The sequence below is a fragment of the Glycine soja genome, chromosome 1 (genome assembly GCF_004193775.1).
Source record: "Glycine soja cultivar W05 chromosome 1, ASM419377v2, whole genome shotgun sequence".
Classification (NCBI taxonomy): domain Eukaryota; kingdom Viridiplantae; phylum Streptophyta; class Magnoliopsida; order Fabales; family Fabaceae; genus Glycine; species Glycine soja.
The window spans coordinates 54,872,702-54,899,458 of record NC_041002.1 but is presented as its reverse complement, the minus strand read 5'-3'; the positions used below and the strand labels follow the sequence as shown (position 1 = coordinate 54,899,458).

General features: G+C 33.8%; 5 protein-coding genes and 1 non-coding gene across 8 annotated transcripts; 3 read left to right on the top strand and 3 right to left on the bottom strand.

Annotated features, from left to right (window-relative positions):
- Positions 1–1,605: 1,605 nt before the first annotated feature.
- On the top strand, positions 1,606–4,915 carry LOC114424061 (ACT domain-containing protein ACR8-like). Its single transcript, XM_028390932.1, has 7 exons — positions 1,606–1,985; positions 2,653–2,698; positions 2,809–2,923; positions 3,035–3,102; positions 3,225–3,791; positions 3,892–3,996; positions 4,103–4,915. Exons 1-7 carry the CDS (start codon positions 1,924–1,926, stop codon positions 4,463–4,465), a joined length of 1,326 nt encoding a protein of 441 aa, XP_028246733.1. The 5' UTR covers positions 1,606–1,923; the 3' UTR covers positions 4,466–4,915.
- Positions 4,916–10,678: 5,763 nt separating this feature from the next.
- Positions 10,679–13,205, bottom strand: LOC114424041 (protein cornichon homolog 4-like). 3 transcript variants are annotated; one of them, XM_028390916.1, is made up of 6 exons: positions 12,996–13,205; positions 12,664–12,845; positions 11,509–11,631; positions 11,280–11,415; positions 11,106–11,202; positions 10,679–10,961 (listed from the first exon to the last, which is right to left on the bottom strand). In XM_028390916.1, exons 1-4 carry the CDS (start codon positions 13,065–13,067, stop codon positions 11,391–11,393), a joined length of 402 nt encoding a protein of 133 aa, XP_028246717.1. In that variant the 5' UTR covers positions 13,068–13,205; the 3' UTR covers positions 10,679–10,961; positions 11,106–11,202; positions 11,280–11,390. The 3 variants fall into 3 exon arrangements, with proteins under 3 accessions (XP_028246717.1, XP_028246723.1, XP_028246713.1); XM_028390922.1 differs by having other exon boundaries at positions 11,145–11,202; XM_028390912.1 differs by having other exon boundaries at positions 10,679–11,202.
- Positions 13,206–14,195: 990 nt separating this feature from the next.
- LOC114424035 lies at positions 14,196–15,621 on the bottom strand. Its single transcript, XM_028390904.1, has 2 exons — positions 15,076–15,621; positions 14,196–14,504 (listed from the first exon to the last, which is right to left on the bottom strand). The coding sequence occupies exons 1-2, from the start codon at positions 15,344–15,346 to the stop codon at positions 14,422–14,424; spliced, it is 354 nt and encodes a 117-aa protein (XP_028246705.1). The 5' UTR covers positions 15,347–15,621; the 3' UTR covers positions 14,196–14,421.
- Positions 15,622–16,563: 942 nt separating this feature from the next.
- On the bottom strand, positions 16,564–18,675 carry LOC114424028 (uncharacterized protein At4g22758-like). Its single transcript, XM_028390901.1, has 3 exons — positions 18,205–18,675; positions 17,083–17,305; positions 16,564–16,951 (listed from the first exon to the last, which is right to left on the bottom strand). The coding sequence occupies exons 1-3, from the start codon at positions 18,502–18,504 to the stop codon at positions 16,704–16,706; spliced, it is 771 nt and encodes a 256-aa protein (XP_028246702.1). The 5' UTR covers positions 18,505–18,675; the 3' UTR covers positions 16,564–16,703.
- Positions 18,676–19,441: 766 nt separating this feature from the next.
- On the top strand, positions 19,442–19,514 carry TRNAK-CUU. Its single transcript has one exon. It is a non-coding gene; the product is annotated as a tRNA-Lys (tRNA).
- A 2,923-nt stretch (positions 19,515–22,437) lies between these two features.
- LOC114424021 lies at positions 22,438–25,596 on the top strand. Its single transcript, XM_028390897.1, has one exon. The coding sequence runs from the start codon at positions 22,822–22,824 to the stop codon at positions 25,072–25,074; it is 2,253 nt and encodes a 750-aa protein (XP_028246698.1). The 5' UTR covers positions 22,438–22,821; the 3' UTR covers positions 25,075–25,596.
- Positions 25,597–26,757: the final 1,161 nt, after the last annotated feature.

Here is a 26,757-nt window from a genome sequence, read left to right as displayed (position 1 = left end):
ATTTTTTGTGTTTATTTTTAAAAATAAAAATAGACACACACAGTGCCTCTCTTTCAACTAGCGAATGTTGATCAAACATTTTTCATCCAAAAAAAAAAAAATACTACTATTGCTTAATGGGTATACCGGGTAATCATCCTCAAGATCAATCCATCTACAACCCGAGACTCACTAAATAACTGTGACCAAGTAAAATTGATAGAATAATCTTTTGAGCGAACCTTTATTGACAATCACAACATTTTTTGTAAACATCCAAAGTAATAATAATAGGAGAAACTATTTTTCTTACCATTGTTTCCATTTCAACAAAAAAATATTTTAAGAAATTGTTATATAAACAGTAAAAAATAAATTGAATGAAAACTAATATATGACAAATAAAAAAATATGTAATATATGAGGTAAATATTAGAACATCGTAGATTATGTTTCAAATCAAATATCTGAAAATCAGTTAGGTATGTCTCCTGTATAAAATTTGGTTAAATATCATGCTTAAACCCAATCAGACATTTTATTCTAAGATATAATGTTTTTTTAATAAAGAAATCACATATAATACAACTTTTTTTTTTGTAACACGTTAGTAAAAATAATGTCACTTATACAAATTTCTATACCTGTTACATAATATATGACAATAAATATTATATTTTAAAGTATAATTTGATTTTATTACAAATTACATTCACATTTATTATGTGTAAGGCCTTTTTTATTGCAAGATCTTATTATTTTATTTCATAATATAACTATTTTATTTGAGTTGATATTTTAATTAATACAACAAATCCTATTTATGTATTTAATTTTATCAACTAATATATCTTTTATCCTTTTTATCAACGAATACTATCCTAATTCTTACTTATTTTAAAAACACCCAATGACCCCTTCTATGATTTCCTAAAATTAATTTCAGTATACAACGAATAAGGTGAATATGAAAGAATGAAGAAAAGCGGGCGAAAGGAGTGAATGAGAGAGGAAAAAGCGAATCGAGCGGTGTTATCACGTGCGGACGTAATAATGATTGGGGTCGGCAAATCTGACCTTAATTATCAAGTTTACTCGTTCCACGTGGCTCCTACCTGTTGAGTCCAGAGCAAGCAAAGCAACATCTGGAGATCCCACGTGTCGTCCAATGTGGATTGTCAATTCACGCTCATTGGTCAAGAGGACACGTGTCGTCCTTGCTTCATCCAAGATTAAAAGTGTGATGCCATCAAAATATGAAATAAATTAATCTTATTTTTAAATTTATGAAATTATTGTGTTATTATGTTATAATATTAAAAAATTAACGAATTATAATATTAAGTTATAAAATTTAGAGACATTTTTTTATTGCACTTTTTACGTATTAAAAAATAAATTTATGAAGAATTTATCAACCTCATATTCTCTAATTTTTTTTTTTTGACTATTTATCCTTAAACAATTATTTGGTGTGGCATGAAACAGAGCAAAAAATAAAATAAAATAGAAAGGCTGGGTGGGTCAGGGGGGCAGACGTTAGTCACGCCATGTGAGAGTGCTGGTGCTCCTCTTTCTCTGTGTATAGGCATGCTAGGGGCTACACTAAACTCAATTAAAAAAAAGCGTGAGTAGAAAATATCTTTAAATATATATAGCGGTGTTACTACTCGTAGTTTTTAAACACGGACGGAGACAAGCAAATAGTAAGAACAAGAACAAGGCCTGCTTTGTGCTTTTGGCCTTAAGCTTAGGGGAAACCGCGTATTGAAAGAAAGAGACACAGCCAAGGGCTTCTTCTTCTTCTTCTTCTTCTTCTTCTTCTTCGGATAACGTGTTAAGGGAACACTCTTGTTATAACCGCCTACCGTTTCTCCTGCAAAACAGAGCTTGATTCTCAATACACCATTCTTTCTTCTCCTTTCGAAGCACTGCCAAATAAAAATGGAGTGGCCTGCGTGTACGGACGAATACGAAAAGCTCATAATTCGGATGAACACTCCCAGGTTCTTTAACTATCCTCCCTCTCTTCTTGTCTTACCGTGTTTTATGCTACTATTTTTTCCTCTCGCCTCTCTAGTCTCTTCCGTTTCTATTACTTGGAACATATAGCTTCTAACCCTGTATATTTTGGACCGATCTATAAATTTCGCCGCTGATTTTATGCAAATCTCTCATATTCTTTTGTTTTTGCATCGTCTTATGGACACGCTATTTGATTTCCTGCCAATTTTATTTACTCTTTAATCTATTCCCCCCGAATGGTGGTAAACCCCTAGCCTGTTAATCTTAAAACAGTTGCTATTGTTTATGTTGGTTTTTGTCCCAGCGAAATCCCTTTTTTGCAGACAAGAACGTTTCGTGTCTCTGACCACTGGCTTTGTTCCTCCTTGCATTCTATCTGGTTGCAATAATTCAGTTTCAAAACGTGAATACTTTTCAGAGAATAATTACGTTTTTTTTTATCCCTAAGTCACGCCGACTTTTGAATTTGATTTGTCCGCTGACAATATTTTAACCATTTTTTTGACTTTTCTTTTCTTATTGCGTCCAGCTTCCTCCTCTTCTGAAAAGTCTGTGTTCCCATTAGTGTGTTCTTTATACTTTGATGTTTGGAAGAGAAATTGGGAGACAAGGCAATTTTGCTAACTTTGACCTTTTTCTATGAAACAGGGTTGTCATTGACAATTCCGTTTTCTCCTCAGCTACGCTAGTCAAGGTAACCTGCCACGAAATCTTGCCCATATGGGAACATTTTGTTCCATATATGTTTAGAAAAAAAATAATAGTTAAAAATAACAATGGTCTCTGCTTCCATGAATTGCACAGGTTGACAGCGCCAGAAGGCATGGTATTCTATTGGATGCTGTAGAAGTGCTAGCTGACCTGAACCTTTCAATTAAGAAAGCGTATATTTCTGCTGATGGCAAGTGGTTCATGGATGGTAAGATAAAATTGTCATTTCCCATTTTAATAATTGGTTTAGTTATGGTTTCTTATGCTAAATATGGGTAATGCCCCAAGCACTTCTAACCTTTGGCTTTTCAATGGACAGTTTTTCATGTCACCGATCAAAATGGAAACAAGATAATCGACGAGAGTGTTTTAAAATATATTGAACAGGTATTTTATTGTGGTCTTACAAGTTCTAATTTAATTACAATGTTACCTGTTAGAATTTATTTTATTTTTATTTTTATATCTTGTCTTTCTTGTTTATCTAACTCTGAATTTTCCCATGACAGTCACTTGGGAACATTCACTATGGAAGAACCAACCTCTCTAACGGTCTCACTGCGTTGGAATTAACAGGAACTGACCGAGTTGGTCTTTTATCGGAAGTGTTTGCTGTACTGGCTGATCTTCAATGTGATGTGGTTGAGTCTAAGGTTTGGACACACAATGGCCGTATTGCCTCCTTAATCTATGTAAAAGATTCTAGTTCTGGGTCTGCTATTGAGGACTCTCAGAAAATTAATAAGATTGAATTGCGCTTAAGAAATGTTTTGAAGGGAGACAATGACATTAGAAGTGCAAAAATTTCTTTCTCTATGGCCGTGATGCACACTGAAAGAAGGCTACATCAGTTGATGTTTGTTGACCGTGATTATGAAAGGGCTCCTATTCTTAAATTGACTTCCGATAACGCATCGGTGACAGTCCAGAATTGGGAAGGAAGGGGTTATTCAGTCGTGAATGTTCAGTGCAAAGATCGAACCAAGCTATTATTTGACATTGTATGCAATTTGACAGACATGGAATATGTTGTATTCCATGCAACTATTAACACTGATGGTGACCGAGCTTACTTGGTAATTATTCAACTTCCTTTCATCCAATGTAGTTATTTTCCTTTTTGCTTAGTTGCTTTGTTTATGATCTTACTTAATGTTGTTTAAATCTTCATTTCAGGAATTTTATATAAGACACAAGGATGGGACTCCAATTAGTTCAGAACCAGAACGTCAACGTGTAATTCAATGCTTAAAAGCTGCTGTAGAGAGAAGGGCATCTGAGGTATAGGCTTCCTTCATCTCACTCGTGGTATTTGTTAAATCGTTACTCCTTATGATATCAAGTGGCGAAAATGAGTTAATTGTTAAATTATTCGATTTGATTACAGGGTGTTCGATTAGAGTTATGCACAGAAGACAGGCAGGGGCTTCTAGCAGAAGTGGTGAGAACATTCCGAGAGAATGGGCTCAATGTGACCAGGGCTGAGATATCTACCATAGGGAATATGGCTAAAAATATATTCTATGTAACGGATGCGATTGGAAATCCAGCTGATTCCAAAATTATCGAATCTGTTAGGCAGAAAATTGGGTTAAGCAATTTAGAGGTGAAGGAGTTGCCATTGATAAATCATCAGGAGGCAGAGAGAGAGGATCAAGCGGTTGGAATGGGTGGGGCAGTGTTGTTGTCCATTGGGAGCCTTGTGAGAAGGAATCTGTACCATTTGGGACTAATCAAATCCTGTTCTTAAATCAGAGGGTAGAGCACAAGAATTTAGGAGTGAGTTTGTTCTATGTATGCAACATGTGTAGCATAATATTCTTTGCTTCAGATTTGGGCTTTGTGTACATAAAAAGTTTAAAGGTGGAATTTGGTGATAGTTGTTGTTCTAGTTGGTTGGGTTGGGTTGGGTAGGTGGAAAACGGATAGTTAGATGCACAGCTGTAGCAGATTGGGGTGCCCCATCATTTTAAATGCTCCTTTGAATCGGAACAGATTTTGGTTATTGCAGAAAGATGTTCACGTCGGTGGGAAGGTTGTGAGATTAAATAGTATGGAATTGGATTCTTGTTGGCAGAGGCACAAGTGTTTAGGTAAAGACAGAACAAATTGGGTTCATTGTTCGTTTAGCACTTAGCTCATGTGTACATATCCACTTTCTCCCATGTTTATCAATATCAATTTTTTATTTCAACTCTCCCTTTTTCTCGCGTTTCAACTCTTTTCTGGGCTCCACGTTTTGCCACTGCTAGATATCACTGGTCCATAATAGTTGTGGCCTAATCGAAAGATCGTTATATTGATTTATCACTTGGATCTGTTCTTTGATGTTTTGATTGTTTAAGAAGGCTGATTGCAAAGCTTACATGACCGTATGCATTACTTAATGTTAGACGTCGCTGGTCCATAAAAGTTGGCCAATCGAAAGATCTTTATATTGATTTATCGATCTGTTCTTCTGATGGTTTATGAAGATAGCAGCAAATCATAAACTCCTGGCATCGTTTATTTGTTGTTGAAGCTAATAGGTACAGAAAATAATTGTTTTTAATTTAATCAAAATATCCTTATTTATTGTAATAGGTAAATAAGGGTAATAAAAATGTGACAAATAAGTCGAAACCGAAATATTCTAATTCGAAAACTATCAAATAAAATAAAATGGGGGCGGTGGTGCAATTTTTTGTTTACACAAACGCGCTGGTTAAATTCATCTTGATTGCTTTAAAAAGAATTCATCTAGATTATTATGGTGGGGCAGGTGGGGCTTACGGCTTACAATTGCAAAGTGGGAAGAATTGGGTGTTTAATCTTCAAGACTGATTAACTTAAAAGACAAACAAAGCTTACTCTCATCATGCAACGGTTTATATTAAAATTTTAAAAAAACTTGACACATCAGGTTGATAGAGACACACCCGATCACGTGGAATTAACATGAGTTATGTGTTGATAAAGACGCGAGGGGTTGGAACATCAAATGCCAGATAATGTGATTGGGAGACCAAAAGGCATATGATACCCAACCGTTGATCTGAGTTAGACTGAGAAGAAAACCACCGATTTTTAAGTCTTCATTACCTAATTCTTGATGAGATCATAATGGTTCACCAATCTACAACAACAATTATACAGCAAGGTGTCTAATCTTTTGCTAATTAAAATCTGGCTGTTAAAAAGACTTGAGCAACAAAATAGAAAGTAATTCATACAAACACACACAAACACTGATGTTCAACTGAGAATGGAAAGCTTTACTGAAAACTGACAAAATTGAGAATAAAAAGGTTGGTTGAAAACTAAACAAATTTAGAGCAGTAGATATTCACCTTATAACTGTGAGCTGTTCATAACAATTAACATACAAGACAATTTTTAGGAAGAAATATAACTATTTAAAGACACAAATCTAACCAAATGATAGTACACAAATGATTAATATGTTGAAGTTAGGATTAAATTATTTAAGTAGTACTTGAGTTCGATCGTTGATAAAAATAATTAATGATCATATTTTACTTATATCTCAACCGAACTTCGAATTAACCGGAGTCTTTTTTTTTCTGATTATTCGAACAATTAAGAAAAAAAACACACACACAAATCCGGAAAAAGTTTTACCTATCCACTAAGTTGGGTGTATTTGAAGATTCCGGTCTAACAACAAAATATATTAAGTTCCTCGGGTGGGTGATGGTGCATAGTCCATATCACAGTAATGGGAGTGCATGAGGGACAAGTGGTCTGTGAGCGGTTAGTCAAAATGAAAGCATGTGGAAAAGGAGGTCATCAAGTATAACGTGTACGTGGTGGCAAAGTGCCGCGGCTGTTGCCGCTAATTGAAAGTGAGCTTGTCTTGTTTGTGCTTCCTCTATAATTTTCACATGCATTCTCTCTTTCACTTCCTCTTTTTTTTTGTCTTAAAAAAAAAAAAGAGGTTATGAGAATAATGATTTAGGAATGATAATGTTAAAACTCTTTACGTTTGTTAATATATTTACTATTTATTCACAAAACTGATATTACATCAACATCAAATTGATAAACTGAACTATTATAACTTAAAAGGTTATGAGAATATTTAATTGATTATTGTCTTTTGACTCTTTTTTTTTAACGAATTGTCTTGTTAACTCTTATTCACTATCGGTCGATTAATATATAAGACATATATCCAACCAAAAAAACCAAACAATTGATGCGTCATCTCAACGGTGAATTAGTGGCAAAGACATATATATATATATATATATATATATATGACATAGATTTTCTTAATTTGCAATGACTCGTATTATCTTTTATATAAAGAGGTATAGCACAATTCACAATGTTTGATTGAAGTATAAGTGACACAGACTGAGTTGAATTAGGCTTAATTCAACTTTAACTAGATAATGTTATTGTTATAAACTAAGGACTTTTTGTTTTTTTTACAAGAGATAACAAAAAACATAAAAAGCTAAAGACAGAAAAGAGAGACTAAAACAATGAAAAAACTAAACACCACGAGGGAAGCAAGTTCCCATCTCATCCGCTAACAGATTCAGCAAGCAATAAGTGACAGTAAAGTTGGCATCTTCATTTAGCACCCAGCTTAGCCATAAAATCTCCTCCCTTCACGCAGGGTATGACAAAGCTGAAAAGTCCAATAAGTTTAATTATAAATATTCTTCAAATAATATTTCAACAGAGAGTAATAAATAAAGAGGGAAATTCTATTTCTTATTTTAGAACAATAAGCTTATAAATAACTACAACGATTGAAGAATTAAAAACTGTAACAAATAACAAACAATGAAACATAATAAGATCATAAGACTACCTAATAACTTACCAACAACTTAAAACAAATTAAGTTAAAGGGTTGTTTAACTCGTTGATTATTTTCTTTAATTGATTCAAATTAACTCTTTTTTTTTTAATTTCAAGTGGAGATTCTCCTTTCTAATAAAAAAAGTAAATTAAAATTAATGAATAAACTATATATAGTTACCTAAGAAAACATTCCTAAAGACCTTAAAATAGCCATAAAAAAATAGTCAAAATATAAAAAAAAATTACAACACAACAAACCCCCAAAATTGTCCTTTCTAGCAATCACGCATCCTAAGCATACCCTGCATAAAGCTGGGAGTTAGAGCAGAAAAAAAAACATTATCAATTTATCATGCATATATGGCATTCGTATAATCCGGCACCTTTGAATATATTCAACTTGCATCCAAAAAAGGAAATAAACAAAGAAGATGTTCTAGAGCCTGCCAGGCCTACTTGAAGCCTCTAATTGATGGATGTACTACACATTGTTTATTTTTTCAAAAAAAAAAAAAAGAAGAAGAAGAAGAAAAAGAAGAGAGAGGAACACCTGCTTATTTATAGTTGGATTATCATAAAATAGAAAAAAAATCAAGAAATATATATATATATATATATATATATATATATATATATATATATATATATATATTCATCGGTATTATGATTGAGAATATTTTGTGATGCTAACAAATCTGCCATATAATCGGATTCGGATATTGCTTCATTAGAGATAAGTGTTTATGGAGTTAAGAAGATATACTAGTTACAATCTTGTCGGGAAAAAATATATACTATTTATAATAAAATCATTATAATTGGCATCTTCAAAAAATTTAAATATTTATAATTGGTCGACCATGCTGATTTATAAAACTTATAATATTAATATACTGTACACAACTTGTTATCTCTGTAACCAAACTTTGATCATTGTTCATATATATATATATATATATATATATATATTCATTTTCTTAAGGGGCAAGTTAGCCGTCTTTGACCCTTTTGAAGACAAGTGTGTAGTTCCATAATTTAATTTCCAGAAAAGCATAACTCTCGAGTATGAACAATGATACGAAGGCAAGGAATTAAGATTTATAAAGGAGAAGAAAACGATATATGTCAGCGTTTTATTTGGAACAGATGTCGTTTTCCTTCGCATATCTCATTAACGATAATCACAACTTAGCAAGTTGCACAAATAAATTAGGCTCTCACCTTTTCAGCAATCCATCGAACAACGTTTTGTACCTTAAAACGTTACAATCCAAGTGTCCTTCTGGCTTGTCTTTGATTTCAATGTTATTTTTAATTGTTTGCATAAAAGATGATTGTTGGCTGCTTCTCTAAAGAATCTTGAACCGCTATGTGCCTGCCCACTTAAGCTCGAAATCCAGTGCATTTTCGAATGAGAGATTGCAACAGTAGAAGGCTAAAAAATAAATAAATTCTTTATAAAAACTATAAACAAAAGTGTCATATTTTCAGAAACCTTAAAAATATATTTAAGTTATGGTTTTAATGCTAAAAAAATTGTGAAAGAATCTACAGATGCCAATGCTAAGCATCTTCTTTGATATATTATGTGGATGGAATTGTTGGTGCCTTGGAGGCTTCGAATCTTTTTTTAATTACTTTTTTAATCTTCCAATTCCAAAGGTAAAGGGTACTAATAAGTAACAAATAAGTACGGCAGTTAAGGGTTTTTAAAAGGAACATTCTCAGAAGAATATTTGCATTTTTTTTTCTTTCGAAAGATGAAAAAGTTAGCCTTTTCATACTTTAATGTTTACCATTATTAATTAATGTTGTGATTAATGTTTCAGATAAATACGAACTAAATCATGCGTAGTCCTTTTAAGAAATAAACCATTGTTAAGTATCAACATCTTTCTAACTACTTTTAGTTTTTGATGAGATATACGCGCATTAAGAAATCAAAATAACTTATTTATTTATTTATTTTAATTATTTAAAATAAAGTACTTATGATCTAACGTCACAATATTTTTTCTCTTCAGGAACTAGTTTAGATGAGCATGTGATAGAATTATCCTTTTTTACATTATTCAATTTTAAAAAGTTGAAATAAAAATTGGTTGAATATGGAGATTTTTGTCTTAAATACAAAAGCATGGTTTACATAATATAGTTTGTATTTATTTAAATTGTTTCTATTTTATTTTAAAATTTTAATTTCCATGCACTATCAATATAAATATTTTTATATTTTCATTTAACTAAAATTCGCCGTAGATATAATTTTTTTATAGTATTTTTTATAAATATATTTTTCTATTGAGTGAGGCAACTAGTTTTCGATAATTTTTAATTTTTTAATTTTTTTTCAAATGGTTTTCAATTCAAAAGGAACTTTAAATAATTTTTATTTATTTTTAAAACTATTTTTTAAACTTTAATTTTAAAGCAAATTTTAAGTTAAAAAAAGTTGGACAAACATTAACTTAACCCTAAAAATATTTCTGCGTCCCTTTTTAGTTGTTTCCGTCGGGTACTGGACCTGGACTTGCAATTTTGGAGACTCCCGAATTTTTATTGGGCTTGGACTTTATGTATAGCTTTGTTCCAGTCCATGTATTTCGACATTTCGAGTGAGGTTTTCGGTTGTCCGTTTTCAATAGCAAGGATAACGAAGTAAAAAGATCGTATACATCGATGACATGCCATTTATCTATCAGAGTAATTTAGCTTCTTTGCGATACCATAGAGCAAAAAACAAAAAAGTAGAGCTTCCTTTCACTTCCTACTTCTCTGATAGGAAGTGAATTGATTGCATCAAAAAATAAAATCATGTTTCTTCATTTGCATTATTCTTCATGTTTCTTTTTCACATATTTGTAGCTTTGTTTAATTTTCTTCTATTTTATTAGCGGCAGAGAGAAAATTAAATAAAAAAAAATGAAAAATTAATGTTTTCTCCAATAATTTAGATTTAAAGACAAGAAACAAAACTTATAAATTCAATGATATTTAAATTCTCAATATAATTAGAACAGGAATAATGTTTGTTTACTCTAATTTCTCATATTTTCATTGTTTTCTTCATTGTATTTGAAAGAAAATTTCATATGCAATATAATATATACTTTAAAGCAATATCTAGAAGACACTAGAGGCACACTAATCAATGTTAAACCAATGTCTTTTAGATTTGTAAGCTGTGTACAGATTAAAGTTAACAAATTGAAACACAATACCAATTTGCCTCACCAGGAGTGTGGGTACCATTTCAATTTGAGACATTGCTGGTTTGTAGCAATCATACATGAAAAGTGAAAATGTATGCTGCCTGCATCAGTCTATTTGTTCAATGATATTGCTAACCCCAGCAGCACACTCTTGTACACAACATTCCCGTAACCCAACATAGCTCTATTCCAGCAGGTTCAATCATGTTTTGAGACCTAAAGAGACAAACGGATTAAACCAAAAATGCATGATGCAGAACAGAACCAATCACCATTTGAGATATACAAATGTACAATGAGGATGGAAATTGAGAGAGGAAACAATAATATGTAGTAGATAGGGAAAAAACACAATCCTACTTCTGTCCTGATTCTAAGAATGAACATGTATTGCAACACCTGTGGATGCTGATTCAATCTTCCTTCAAAAGACAATCTCTCCCTTGAATTTCCCCCCCTAAAAAATGCAAAGAATAAAATTATTCCGTACCACCTTTTATAAGTATCAACAATCAAAACAAGCCAGCAACTTACCCCTAAAGTACACGTTAATCAGGATAGCAATATGACAAGTAATTAACTGTTCCCTACCACACACATCTGGGAGTTTGCAGCACTCCATAATACAAGCAAGCACTGCAGTTACTAATCCAATGATGTGTAAATCATCCTGCAGAAAGATGAACATTTACGAATAAAAACATCCATTATAATGAAATCCATAAAATTGACAGACAATTAAGCCTTTTCAAAATGACCATACCAAAATACAGAGAGGAAAAGGGTGAAAACAAGATAGAAGAGTTTGACGAGCCGTTGCTTCTTTTCCCAAGAGAGCAGGTTGAATATCTCAGTAACATCAACCAAATGCCTTCCTTGCCTATACCTGATCAAAGAAACAAAATATGCAATTAGCATGTGCATGACCATATTAAGCACATTCGAGTATATTAAAATATCAAGCATTATTGTTTCATCTCCTTCAATCCTCTAACCAGTAACAAGTAAGCAACCATGTACCCTGCAATGGACAACCGTTGACAGACCCGATTGGCTATAATAGGGTAGCAGTGAGGAATATAAACAAAAAAATAAAGTTATTTGTTTCATCTCCTTCAATCCTCTAACTAGTAACAAGTAAGCAATCATTTACCCTGCAATGGACAACCGTTGACAGACCCGATTGGCTATAATAGGGTAGCAGTGAGGAATCTAAACAAAAAAATAAAGTTATTTGATAGTGTTTATGCGAAAGTAATCCCAAAATTTCCAAGGTTTCAGCTAGTGAAAAAAAAAAACACAAGGATTGCATGTGTATAATAAGTGCAAGTATATATATATAGTTTGGTTTGACCAGCAGCTCCATACAGTTAACCAAACCATATATACGAAACTATGAAAATGAAGCTCCATACAGCTGACCAAACTTATATATGGTGTAAATCAAACCATGACAAATTAAGCCAAATAAAAGAAAAACTGAACAGAAAAACCAAACAAAAAATTCAATAAGGCAAAATGAAAAAAAAAAAAAGAATGGTTACATTGGTTTGTTTCAGCTCTCTAAACATTCCTAGACTCAAACTAAAATGAGAATAATGCAAAGACTCAGAGTTCAAATTCACACTTTGCTCTCTCACCCAAACTACAGTACAAAAGTACATATTTCCCCTTAAAGAGGTTTTCTGAAAACAGAATATCTAGTTCTAGTAATCAATGTAAGAAATGTAGCCTCCATGAAAGCAAAAAAGCAAAATATAGGTTACTGATATCAAATTGAACTGACGCATGCACAATCAACAAACCAAATGACTTTTTTGCCAAGACTCTGTATCATTGAGAAACAACACACTGGCCAAAAATATTTGTAGAATTGATATAAACACACACACAAACACACACACACACACATACTTACAATCGGAGATTGAGAGAAAGATAAGGAAGACAGAAGAGTGCCATAATCCAATGCCCGGTAAGAAGGTAGAAGCAGCACAGGACAGCTTGCGTAATATATTCTGGCAAAACCACCATATTTATTCGAGCTGAAGAGTCATAAGGATTTATATAATCAAATTCTAGGTCTGCCAGGCACATTAGCTGCAATAAATCACATGTTAGACGATAATTGAAACAACGACCAAACGCAACAAATTCACTATAACATAATTATATATCACATGTTGTAACATTTAATTCAATAAATATATTTAGTAAGAATAATGATAATAATAAGAGAAACGAACGAACCTGGTACATAACGAGGACAAGTAAGGCAATGAGGAGGAAGAAGGAGATAAGCCATGCAAATAGATCAGCCATTGTCTCTCTCCTTCCTCCTCTTCCTTCCAACCTGGTTGGTGCGCACGTTAGCTTGAGCTGAAGCCTGTCCCCAGCACGTGCTCTAGATTTCTAGTTTCTAGGCCACGCACGCTCTTCACGCAATACCACTAACTGGAACAACCACAGACACCCACCCTTTTTTCCAGCCTAATTAATATTTTTTTTATTCATTGACTTTTTAATTATTTCATTTATGTGCATCTTTTTTTCTTTCTATTTTATCCTTTTTTAAATTTTAAATTTGTTAATATTTAGAGTTATTTTTTTACTTTTTTTTTTCAAACAAAAAGTAATAAAAATTGGATTAATTTTAACAGTTATTTTGTTACATAAGGAATTTAATAGAAAGAAATGCAGATGTATAATTTCCATTAAAAAATTTCTTATTTATTTGAAAATTTTAATAAAAAGAAAATTTAAATAATATTTATTTGATTTATTCATGATATATTTTTGTCATTCTAATCGTTGATATATGTGCCCAAAATAATTTTTTATTATTATTATTATTATTATTATTATTATTATTATTATTATTATTATTATTATTATTATTATTATTATTATTATTATTATTATTATTATTATTATTCCTAGTATTTTCAACTTTCTATCGTTATAGTCCATTATAGAATTAACAGCACGGACTAATGAGATTAAGGATTTTAGTTTACATGACACTCTTCAAATTGTAAAATTTCCCTCTCTTATTATAAAGCTATTAAGAAGAATGTTAATAATTTTATCAAAAAAAATTGTTTCTAACACAGTTTTTTTATTATTTGTTATAATTTATTAAAAACCATAAAAATATAAATAACATTCGTTAATTAAAAAGTAAGATTCATTAAAATTTATAATTTTTAATAAATTTAAGTTAATATAAAAAAATGTTACAAACAGTATATAGAAAATATGTTTATAGCATTTTTCTAGCTACCAAACACTAGAAGGATGATGATTGATGATTGTTACTTACTAGTATTATTTTTCGTCTCTCCATTGTCTTCAATTTGTTTTCATTCCAAATTAAACATATATGACCGTGAAAAATAACTCAGAAAACTGCGAAAAGTTATTTGAGGGTTTAGTTTCGTGCGCAGTTCCTTGATTAGCAAACATTGGCTATGATTTAGCTTAGTGCATACAATACATGTATGTTTCCAATAAATGAGTATACAAAAAAGGCAATCAAAATCATTGGAAAATGTACATTCAAATAGCGAAGAACTTTTGTTCATCACAAAGTAGCAGGACAGCATCGGGGAACACCGTCGACGTCTTCAAATCCAAATGAAGTGCAAAATCAATTACCACATGCATTGCTCGGTGCCTAGGAAAAAGAGGCCAGAGGCTTCAAGCGGAGAAAGAAATTCCTTGAACCCAAGTTTTTCAACTTCTCATTTGGCTTCAAACCTGCACCGTCTCAACAACTATCACTCAGGAGAAAAATTAACAAAAATAAAAACATGAGAAATGAAGGCATTACACATATGATATAAAGAATCATTAGCGTCAAGGAATTTTTCATGTTTTTTCTATCTCTAATACTTAAAAACAATAATCAAAACGCATCAACAACATCCTGTATATGTGTTTTATTATTGTTTTGGCTACTTTTTTTTCTAATCAAACTAAATCAAAGTTAATATATGCTTCATTTACTTTTACCTTTTTGCTTCATTTACTTTTACCTTTTTTTCTTCTTGATTTTGTTGCTCGCTGTCAATATCACCAAACAAAGTACACATTTTGGGGGTTTGTTTTTTTCTTATGATTTTTTGTGTGCTATATATCATATATAGTTCTTTTTTTTTTTACAATATTTTGCATTCTGCTATATATCATATATGATTTTAATTCCTTTCACATGGCCAATCCTGCTGCAGCCAAACATATACCTAATTTGTTGACTTTGAGAAAATGAAACTATATAGTAAAAGCAAAAGTTTAAGGGTGAAAAGAAGAGAGGGAAGAGATGGATTACTTTGGAGGGTGTAGGGGGAATAGTGAAGGTCGTAGCACTTTGGGTCAGTGTCCTTCAAGAGTGGCCTCCTCTTCTCCTTTTCATAAATTAGCAACGCTGCATTTACCAAATCGGCGACGGTGTCTTCAGGCGACAACAGCACCTGTATTGCACCCAAGCTGTTCTCGATAGTCACATTTAGTAGAAGTTTCGATGGCCGAACATAGTCACAAGTTTCCATGGTCGGCAACGGAAACTTGTGTGTCCGAGGAGTAGAGACGATTCCACCCATTGGCGGTCCCCACTCAAAGTTTGATGACTTTGTATTATTTTATTTTCCCCTTGTGTAGCTTAGAGATGGATATTTGCTTTGTTGCATGCAATGGAGTAGCTATGGCAATGAGAATGTTGTTGTTGGGTTGTTATTTGTTAGAGCTTACAGCTTAGGATGGAGTGTTTGACCAGAAACTGAAAATAATTAATTGGATGGAAAGTTATACGAATCATACGATTGAAGCCTTCGAGATTCGAGGTGGTGGGGCTTCAAAGGGAAATTTCTTGGAAGCTGCTGGATTTTTACTTTCATTTGGATTTTAGATACCGATCTTTTTACAGCATATATGTTTTTATAATTTTTATTTATTTAAACAAATAAATAATTAAATTCTTTTATATCTTTAAAACGTGAAATTATTTAATTTTATTTTATACGTATTTTAAAAAATATTTTTAAAAAGTATTAAAAATATAATAAAAAAACGTTACTCTTCGATTTAATTTCCGGCACTAGAACGACACAGCAAACCCTGACAATTATTAGCCCAATCTGAATCCATAGCAATCGTGATATTGTTATCACTTATCAGTATCTTTTGATTGGCTCCCCGGTCCCACATTTTTATTCTTAGAATGAGTTTCGTAAACACTTTGCCTTTACTGATAAAAAAGATTACTTTGGCTTTAATGACTGATTACTGATTACTGATGGATGAGTTGGTTATTGAAATATCTGACCGCATATACCAGGTTAGTGTCTGTTGCTTAGTTTTAATTTTTTTTTTCTTAAGTCTTAACAAGATAACAGTAATGAAAGGAAGGTGTGGTTGGATCACGTCTTTTTTAGAGAGAGTTAATGCTTGTTGAGTAATTTAGTTCAACACTATTTCACAGGGCGAAGTCGTTCCCATCTTGGTTGAACATTTCGCACCACAATTGACAAGTGTAAGAAAGTATTGATAATTGCGTGTCTCAGTTTTCATGGTGCAATTTAGCATAAGACTGCAAGTGACTGAGTGTTGAGTGTGAGAGTATTAAGTGTGTAGAGACGAAGAAGAAAAAATACACGAGGATATTTTAAATTTTAAGTCTTTAATTTATATTAATATTTTATTTAAAAAATTACGAGTAGTAAGCCATTAATAACTATTTTTTCTCCATAAAGTCATTTTTACTTTTAATATTTGTAAATCGTATTTTATTTTTTTTCTTTTTACCACTCTAACATTTACAGAAGTAAAAAATATTTTCAAACCATAAATATATATGTAGATCGAATATAAAATGTGGAGATGAAGGGTTGAAAAGCAACAGAAAAAAAATCGTTGCTTTTTCCTATAATTGACTGGGGGGGGGGAGGATTTTGAATGTCCTCACTGAGAGCAAACCAAAATCTTCCAAAGGCGGTGAGCTCTTCTGACAATTTTGCAAATCCTGCGGGCAATGAAAGATGGGATCAACAACGGAGGATTTGCTATGGATGGAGTGGAAGTATGTGTGGCTAATTCGGGAGCACTTCCCCAATGAAATGAAGAAGTCAAAGTAGATGATGCATCATTATTCTTCCGCAGATAAAAACTTCTACTACCCACATCCGCAATGACTTCTGATTTGTCCAAACCTTGCAGTTGCAAGCAAAGGTCGTAAGTCAAATAAACAATTATACAATTAATTAAGAAGCTCTCTAATGTGTGAATATATATAGAATATGTTGTTTGATAAGTAAGATGTAGTATTTAAATATGGACATACTATGGAGACTGAAATAGGAGTGATGCAATTGGAATGAAGAAGCCATATTAGCATCGATCTGGGGGCTCCTGCCTTCTTCTGTATATTTATCGACCACACGCTTGATAGTATCCTCCACACTGGACCCCAGTTTAACCATCGTTTGGACTGGCCCTGGACTTCCCTCAACGGTCACATTAACTACCACCTTTGCTTCTTTGTCGTACTTGTACCCCTTTATTATCTAATACAAAATATCACCAACAGGAATACGTTACTGCCTCTATTATTTAAATCTCAACCAATTGCACCTGAGGTGTTACTTAGATTATTATTAAATAAACACTACATGCTTATTACCCCCAAAAAAGACCTCCCGTGTTAATCAAACATCGTAATTAATTTTCTAAAATATTATTTGTTTCGGAAGATAAAGAAAAACGCTTGAAAGAAAGTTATTTTAAACTTGCTTGGTCTGACTAAATTATGAATAAATTTTAAAATGAATGATTTAATCTTCATGAATTAAATTTTCACGCCACCTCTCAAGGCAAATTCTTATTGTTCCGTAAAATAAAAGATAAACCAATGGCAAGTTCGGGAAACAAATGAAGAAAAAACAGAAGAGTCCTCTCTCCCTCCATTATAAACATTACGAAACAATAACAATTTAGGCCATAACTTGAGGATCCATTCCAATTAGGGACCGCATCATGAAATAGAGTGAGTTAAGTTTATACTGAACCTCCTTTTTGGATTTAGGCCATCTCTAAATTCCATTTCCTCAAATGAAAGAAACATATAAGTTAGGCATGTATAAAAGGATTTGTAAAAATTAAAAGACTATCAAATTAACTAACCGAATGAGACAAATTCTAGCCTTCTAGTATTGCGTTTGGATGACAATAAGAATCAATTCAATTCCTCAAAATCATGGTGGTACGGTAAAAAAATTAAAAGAATTATTTATTATTTTATCTTTATCATGAAAAAATATTTGATTATTGTTCGCCATGAATCTATCACAAACACGCTATAAATATACTAACCAGACAGAGTAGCATGTGTTCGTTCGTTGGTTAAAATAATCATTTCAATTTTCATAATAAAAAGGAGTGAGTGTATAGTAAAGTTGAGTGTAACCTGTTTGGTGTGAATCCGTGGAGAGGAAAAGGGAGAAGGGGAAGACAGAAAGGCATCCGAAAAGGTTTTAGGGCGGAAAAACGAGCCTCCTCCGCTCGTCCTCGAATAATGGTCGTCACCGTCAAGGTCAACGTCACCATCGTCGTTATCACGGCGTGAAAGTAGAGGCGCCGACGAACAGCGCTTCAGGATCTTGATAGGCCTCGACTTGCTCTTCGTCCTACGACGGGGCGACGGCGACGGATGCGGCGGCTTATTCTTCCGGGCGACAACCACCGGCGAACTTCTCCGTTGAGACATACAACGCGACTGATCGATCAGATCAGAGTTTATAATATTATAGCAATTGAATAGATTCGGCGAATAAAAAGAAAAAGAAAAGGAAGAGAATGAACTAATTAGATGGTGTGGGATTAAGAAGAGAATGTTGGATTAGAAGGAGTGCACCTATTTATCGAGTTCTCTGTCCTTTCTTACATTGCAGGTGTAGTGTGGGTCCCGCACTCTTTTTATTCGCTAATATTTGTGTCACGTAACCTTTTTCTTTTCCCGGACACAAAAACAAGCGTTACGCACCGACCATCAATCTATTATTTTAGTGTATGCTTTTCTTCCCCTTAAGGTCAATGCTTATACTAATTTTCGGTGATAAAAAAAAATAATAATAAAGTCAGTTGCGGAGCATTATTTATTTTTCTTTTGCCCAATAATCAAACTCTGTTGTTTCGGCATGTTCCGAATAGATAGTGATATCTCACGTGGATAATATTAATATATTTATCAGTGCTGATTTTCTAGTTATATTTTTTTCCAAAGGAAAAGCTTCACATGAAATTAAACTACAGATAACATAAGAATGGAATAAGATACTCCTAGCTATATGTGCTTGGAAGAATGAGTTGAAGACTCCTTTGAAAGAATGGAAGTAGAGAGAATTGAAGAGTCATTTGACAGCATAGAAGAAAAATTATTTTTCTTGTAAAAAAGTTCTGTATTACAAAAAAAATATTCACATTAAAAAAAGATTCATATTTATAATATCCTAAAAAATATTTTTATATTAAAAATTAAGGATCCATATTTCTAATATAAAATTAGTTGTGATATTTTAGAAAGTTAATAATTACTATACTAATATTTTAAGAAAAGTGAGAAATGTTGTGGAGAAAAAAAAAACCAAACAATTAGTGTGATTAATTTACTATATATTGTGGTAAGTGAAAAATTATACTAATTAGCCCGTCTAGCTCAGTTGGTAGAGCGCAAGGCTCTTAACCTTGTGGTCGTGGGTTCGAGCCCCACGGTGGGCGTTTTATTTATTGTTTTTGTTTTGTTATCCTCATTTTTACAATGAGGAGACTAGGTGGCTTCATTTAAGAAAACAGCGGAAGCCCACTCATTCTGAGCTACTGGGCTGGGCTAGTTTGGTATCTCACTTTGCTGGGTCAAAGGACTCGTTGTCTCGAGTTACTTAAATTCTGTTTGAAAAATGAAATCCAACGAAAAACAAGACTAAAAATATATTAGACTTATCATTTCACTAACCAGCTTCCAGTTAAATGTAGGCCATGTCTTAGAGGAATGAGGACAATAAACCAGAATGTCACCGATTATTATTGGGGTCAGCAATTATGTGGTTTATCTGGCCAGCTGTTTCTAATCTCACAGCAAAATTTCAACTTCCAAAATTTAGAAATTTGTTGGTCCATTCTTGCTTTTTGCTTCAATCACTTTTATAAAGTGAGTGAAATCGGAAATGAGGTTTCTCATTGTTTATTTGAATTCATTTTTTTTAATGTTATTTTTGTTTTATTAGTGTTATGTTAACTTTTCAATTTTAAAAATATCAAAATGATACATTTTGAAAACATAAAGGATGAAAATGAAACTTTTAAAGAATGTTTGGTTTGATTGTTTTCTGTTTTCATTTTCACTGAAAACAGAAAATGGTGATGAAAATCTGTTTAGTTAGATTTTTAAAAACATTTTCAGTGAAAATGAAAACAGGAAACAAACAGAAATTGAAAATAATAAAATATTATTTTCAATTGAAAACATGAACCTTATTGGGTAAAATGAAAATGCGATGACAAAGAATGTAATTTTAAGTAAATCTAAAAATATAAAAAAGACAAGAAATCAATATACCATAAATTTTTAGTATTTTTATTTCCTGAAAACAAAAAACAAGAAGTCAAACCAAACATGTTTTCAGAATTCTAATCTCTTGAAAATGAAAACAGTTTTGAAAAAATGAAATTCAAACCAAACACACCCTTAATATTTAATGTATCAAAGTGAAATAATTACAAAACATAATAGATAAAAAAATGATCATTTCCCCCAACCTCTTTTAAATCTAAAGAGGTAAAAAAATGCAACACTACACGGATCAAACAACTCATATCTTACCAAAACCACCAAAATGTTTTACTACACAGGGAGGTTGTGGCAGAGACGAAACTGGGGTGGGACATCGATCTTTTTGGGTCGGCAGCGAGAGGCGAAGCAGCAAAAGAAAAAGGGATGCTTGCCCACTATGATTAAAAATAATTGATGAATAAAATTATTATCGTTATTAAATAATTAAATTGAAAGAAGAGAATAATACTAATAATTTTATGAGAGTGAAAAATTGTTATTGGTCGTGGTTTCAGATCCATCTTTTCTTTATTTACTTAGTGGTTTTTAATTTTAATTTTAAATAAAAAAATAGTGATGGATCTTAGCTGACACTATATTAACTTAATTGTCTTTAAATAGACATTAAATTTCTAATGAAAAATTAAAAAAAAATCAAAATAATATATTTTGAAAATATAAAAGACCGGATTAAAAATTTCAAAATATAATATATTAAAGTGAGAAAATTATGAAACAAAATGAATCAAAAGTAACGTTAAAATCATCTAAAAATTTAAAATTAATAGAACACTAATTTTCTAACAAAAAATTAAAAAAAGATAAAAAAAAATAATACATTTTAAAAACATAAAAAATTAGAATAAAAATATCTATGAAATATAATCAACCAAAAATGATATTAATTTTTTTTTCATGGCATCATTAGGAATATCACTTTTTCAATCTTTGCCGTACGCGTGGTAATCATTTTAGTCCCTAACCAGGCCTCTCTTGGTCACCCTGTCAATCAACATACATATGATCCTTTCTTATCCATTTTTGGTATTTCGGTTAATTAGGGTGAAAAGATTAATATGTTACCGCTCTTGTCCCTCCAAAGAGTAAAATCGATTTGATAAGGGAAAGGGAAACCGAGGTTGTGAACACCTTCCTAGCTAATTTCTGGTTGTAAAATGTAAATATGTGACTGGCTGCATGATATAGAAAAATATTCACAAGTTATTTTCTCCTGCTGAAGTTACAACATAAGAGCTCCTGTCAAATACATATTCCACATATATACGCTTCGAATTCTCCACAGTATTATAATTTTAGACTCTCTCTGCATAAGGTAACTTGTACCAAAAATAAACATCCTCCAAGAAAAGAACCTGGTGCTTAAGTCAAATTTTAGACTCTCTGCATAAGGTTAGATGTTTAGTGCCCATTCATCACTATAGTTTTTTGGTAGTGATTCCTGATTATAGTTTGATTTTTATTTTATTTTATGTACCAGCTACATAAGTTAAGGAATTAAAAAAAAGTTTAATATAACAAATGCTTTGTTCGTCATTAATGGAATGGATTATTGCTTTTGTAACAAGAATTTTCATTCACAATCACAACTCTTTAAAATATACACCGGGATCCATAAAATAGAATAAAAAATCATATTTTTTTATATTGTGAACAATTCCTTAGATTGTTTGTTTTAGAAGGACTCAAATTATTGGTAAGTCGTGTTACAACTTAGTCTGAGATAAAAATAAATAAAATTAAGAAAAAAGGGCTAAGCTTTGAGTTTTTATTTCTTCTATTTGTTTTTCCCGCTGTTACTCACTAAGTTCCTTCTTAATTTCAATTATGTCTTCTGGGAATATATTTCTCTTTAATTCATTTATTGGTTTCATTCTCCCTTCTAAAAAGAGAAAAACTAAAGGAAAAAGTAATATACTTCTCTCCCCTTTTGGTATAAAAAAGATATAAAAGAGAGGTTTGATTAAAAATAAACAACAGATAAACAGTAAAGAGGTTGCTTGATTATGAAAATGATTTAATGGACATTTAAATTAATAGTAGTTACTAAATTACTCTGTTGGTGAGCGTGAAACACGATTCAAAGAGAGTGCAACCGAGTTTGTCACACATGCTTCTCCAGTCTTTCGTGTAACATCGCCATGGTAATGGTAGTCTAATATATGTATGTCACTGTCACACACACACACACACTCGCAGATAGTCTCAAAGTGAAGGCGCGTGAACTTTCCTCTCCCTTTCACCCTTATTCCATTTCTTCCTCAATAACTAACAAATACACACAGATCGCCGCTTATTCCCAATCCCATGGCAATGCACCGGAAATTCAAATTCCGGCCACCGCCGCCACCTGCTTTTCCCGAATAACCTGATTGATACCTTTGAACATGTAATCAAATATACCATTGAAGAAAAGCAGACTTTCCATTCCAATTTGAAATCATCACTTCACTTGCAATGGCGAGTACCACACCCTCTGCTGACTCTGCTTCAGCAGATGAAGTTACCGCAAAAGCCGTTCACAAGCGCTACCAAGGGTTGCTCACGGTTCGAACCAAAGCTATAAAGGGCAAAGGAGCTTGGTATTGGCCGCACCTGGAACCCATGTTGCTGCACAACACCGAAACGGGCCTCCCCAAAGCGGTTAAACTCAGGTGCTCCCTATGCGACGCCGTTTTTTCCGCTTCCAATCCTTCACGCACCGCTTCTGAGCATCTCAAGCGCGGAACCTGCCCCAATTTTAATTCCGCTGCCAAACCAGTCTCCTCCGTCTCCCCCTCCCCCGCCGCCGCCATGGCCGTCTCGCCGCCATCCTCTCCGACCAACCACAACCACCACCACCGCAAGAGAAATTCCGCTTCGTCGTACGACGCGCCTCCGCCGCCGGTGGTGGACCCGTCGCGATTCTTCGGGGAGCTCACGTACGCGCCGCCGCGGCAACAACCACATTTGGTGTTATCCGGTGGAAAGGACGATTTGGGAGCTTTGGCTATGTTGGAGGACAGTGTGAAGAAGTTAAAGAGTCCCAAAACTTCACCTGGTCCAACTCTAACCAAAACTCAAATCGATAGCGCCTTCGATTATCTCGCTGATTGGGTCTACGAGTCTTGTGGCTCTGTCTCTTTCTCCGCTCTTGAGCACCCCAAGTTCAGAGCGTTTCTCAACCAGGTTGGGTTGCCAACAGTGTCTATCAGAGAGCTCACTGGAAGTAGATTGGAAGCGAAGTTCGAAGAAGCTAAAGCAGATTCAGAATCGCGAATCAGAGATGCTTTGTTCTTTCAAGTAGCCTCGGTGGGGTGGAAAAGGAAGGTGAAGAAGTACTGTGAAGAGAAGTTGGTTAACATGAGCGTGAATCTCCCCAATGGGACCAGTTTGCACAGAAGGACAGTGTTAGTTACAGGTTCTGCTCCTTCCAATTATGCAGAAGAGGTTTTGTGGGAGACAGTAACCGGCATTTGTGGGAATGTCGTGCAACAATGTGTTGGTATAGTTGCGGACAAGTTTAAGAACAAGGCCTTGAGAAACTTGGAGAATCGAAACCCTTGGATGGTTAACCTTTTTTGTCAGTATCAAGGCTTCAATAGTTTGATCACGGACTTCAACAAGGAGCTCTCAATATTTAGCACCGTTACACAGAATTGTGTCAAGCTCGTGAGTTTCATCAATTTCAAGTCCAAAGTGAGGAGTAGTTTTGACAAGTGCCAACAGCTGGAGTACGGGCACGCCCGGTTGCTCCGAATGCCATTGCCCTCGCTCGAGTTTGAGTCTTTTGACACTGTGTATGCAATGATGGAGGATGTGTTGAGTTCGTTTCGTGCGTTGCAGTTGGTGCTGTTGGATGAGAACTTCAAAATGGCGACAATTGAAGACCTGAATGCGAGGGAAGTCGGGGACATGATTCGAGATGTGGGGTTTTGGAATGATTTGGAGGCGGTGCATTCGTTGGTTAAGTTGGTGGAGGAGATGGTTCAAGAGATTGAGACAGAGAGGCCTCTTGTAGGGCAATGCCTTCCCCTTTGGGGAGAGTTAAGGGCAAGAGTGAAGGATTGGTGCTCCAAATTCCATGTTGCAGAAGGAGCAGTAGAGAAAGTCATTGAGAAACGGTTCAAGAAAAACTACCATCCTGCTTGGGCTGCGGCTTACATTCTTGACCCGCTTTATTTGGTTAGGGACACGAGTGGCAAGTATCTTCCACCGTTTAATTACTTGACGCTGGAACAGGAGAAGGACGTGGACAAGCTCATAACAAGGCTTGTGTCAAGGGATGAGGCTCATATTGTGTTAATGGAATTAATGAAATGGAGAACACAAGGGCTTGATCCTGTGTATGCTCGTGCTGTGCAGATGAAGGAAAGAGATCCTGTTACTGGGAAAATAAGGATTGTGAATCCACAAAGTAGTAGACTTGTGTGGGAGACTTATCTCACTGAGTTTAAGTCCTTGGGAAGAGTTGCAGTTAGGCTGATTTTCCTTCATGCAACCTCGCGTGGCTTCAAATGTAATTGGTCTTCGTGGAGATGGGAGTGTAGCCAAGGAAATTCCAGAGCAGCACTAGATAGGGCGCACAAGTTGATATTTATTGCAGCTCATTCCAAATTGGAAAGAAAGGATTTTTCCGGTGATGAAGAGAAGGATGCAGAGTTGCTTAGCTTGGCAAATGGTGAGGATGATGTGCTAAACGAGGTTTTTGTGGAGACATCCACAGCGTGACAATTTTTTATAGGAATTTTAATCTTTAGGATTCATTGAATTCTTTCCACTACCCCCTCTTCTTTTCTCTTGTGTCTTCTTCTTCTTCTTCTTCTTCAACCCTTTAATTTATTTTCTTATTTTTGGTATTTGTTACTCGTTCGGAGGATTTTGGTGCAGTCATTGGCAATTGAATTTCGTATTTCTGATGCCTGGAATCGTGCGTGATTCGAGCAACTTCCCATCGTTCATCATAGCATGATTTATTTTCAAGTTGTTAAATATCATGGGAAAGGATATGTATCTTCTTGTTGTTTGTAAAGCTAGAGAAAGTGCATGACCAGCAGTTACAGAACGGGAAGACCAGAAGAGTGTTGTAGAAATTGTATGTTCCTTTTGAGATTAATAATATTTGTAAAGGGGAAGTTTATTTATTTATTTTTATCGATTCTCCTTTAAATCTATGATCGAATCTTTGCTCAAACTTTATCCCCAATTTGGAATGTAAAATCAGGAGTGAGCAATGTGGCATATTATTGTTAATTTCCGTGGGAGTGAGTTTCTGGAATAGCGTTGTTCCGTTTTATATCTTTTGGAAACAGCTGCAATTATTCTCAATGCATTTTACAAATATGTGTAACCTTTGGAACGAGAAATGGTCTTAACGGGATGTAGCATTGGATATTGTTTTTGTTTATATAGAATCTAGAAAGGCACATGATGTGATACCTTTGTAAAAACCTGGGTTGTTACTCCGCTTTGATCACTCCTAGATTGATGAATTCATTCCGCTCTCAAAAGTCCAAAGGCATTCAGCTTTCTGTCAAAAGTCAAAGTCGTGCATTAATCATCCCAAAGTCTTCTTCAACTCACGTCAAATACGCAACTTTATAAATGGCCATTGTTTTCAAGTTCAGACACGATATGTTGATTCCTTAACAAGCTCGGTCCAGTGTTGTCAGCAGAATATTAACAATGCACGACCCCAAGGGGTGTTTGTTTGTTAGCTAACGCGGTCATGGATATGGACTTATGGGGTCCCAAAAAATTTTAACTTTCCGCTAGCAAATAATAGAACTCTAATCCTTGTACTTAAATTCAAACTTCCCTCAAAATATCTTTCAATTGCTGAGTTCTAGGTTCTTACAATAAGTACCAAAATACAACCTTGTACATGTAGAGAGCATTTATGTTCAGTGTATAGAAGTTGAAGACATCCAATAATTATTATTACGTGTTAAATTCATGTTTTGGGTGACGCGGAGGACATGCAATGAAATTGTTGGTTGTTAGTAGAAGTTATTGGACCATAACCTATTTATTAACCTAGGAGCTCTCACTCTCACCCTTGAGCTAGCAAAAGTATCCAAGGGAGGGTTTGACTTGAACTTTAAGATGTCTTTATTGGCCAGGGTCAGAGACAGTTGGAATGGGTTGAGACTTGAGATTGAAATAGCAAGTCGTAGTTCATTACGGGTCAAGTGTCAAATTATATGTTACTAGAGCAAATGCAAAGGCTTAGATTCTGAAGGGGCATTGCCAGCGCTACCTGAATCTATCCCATCCAAATCACCTAGTGTTAATGTTATGTCCGAACCCCACCATGAAACAAGTGGAAGTCTTTTTCCAAGCATTGGTTGTCGTCGATAGATTAAGTTTTGTTGAATGAAATAAACTTTGGGTAACTTGTCTTTTAAACATTCT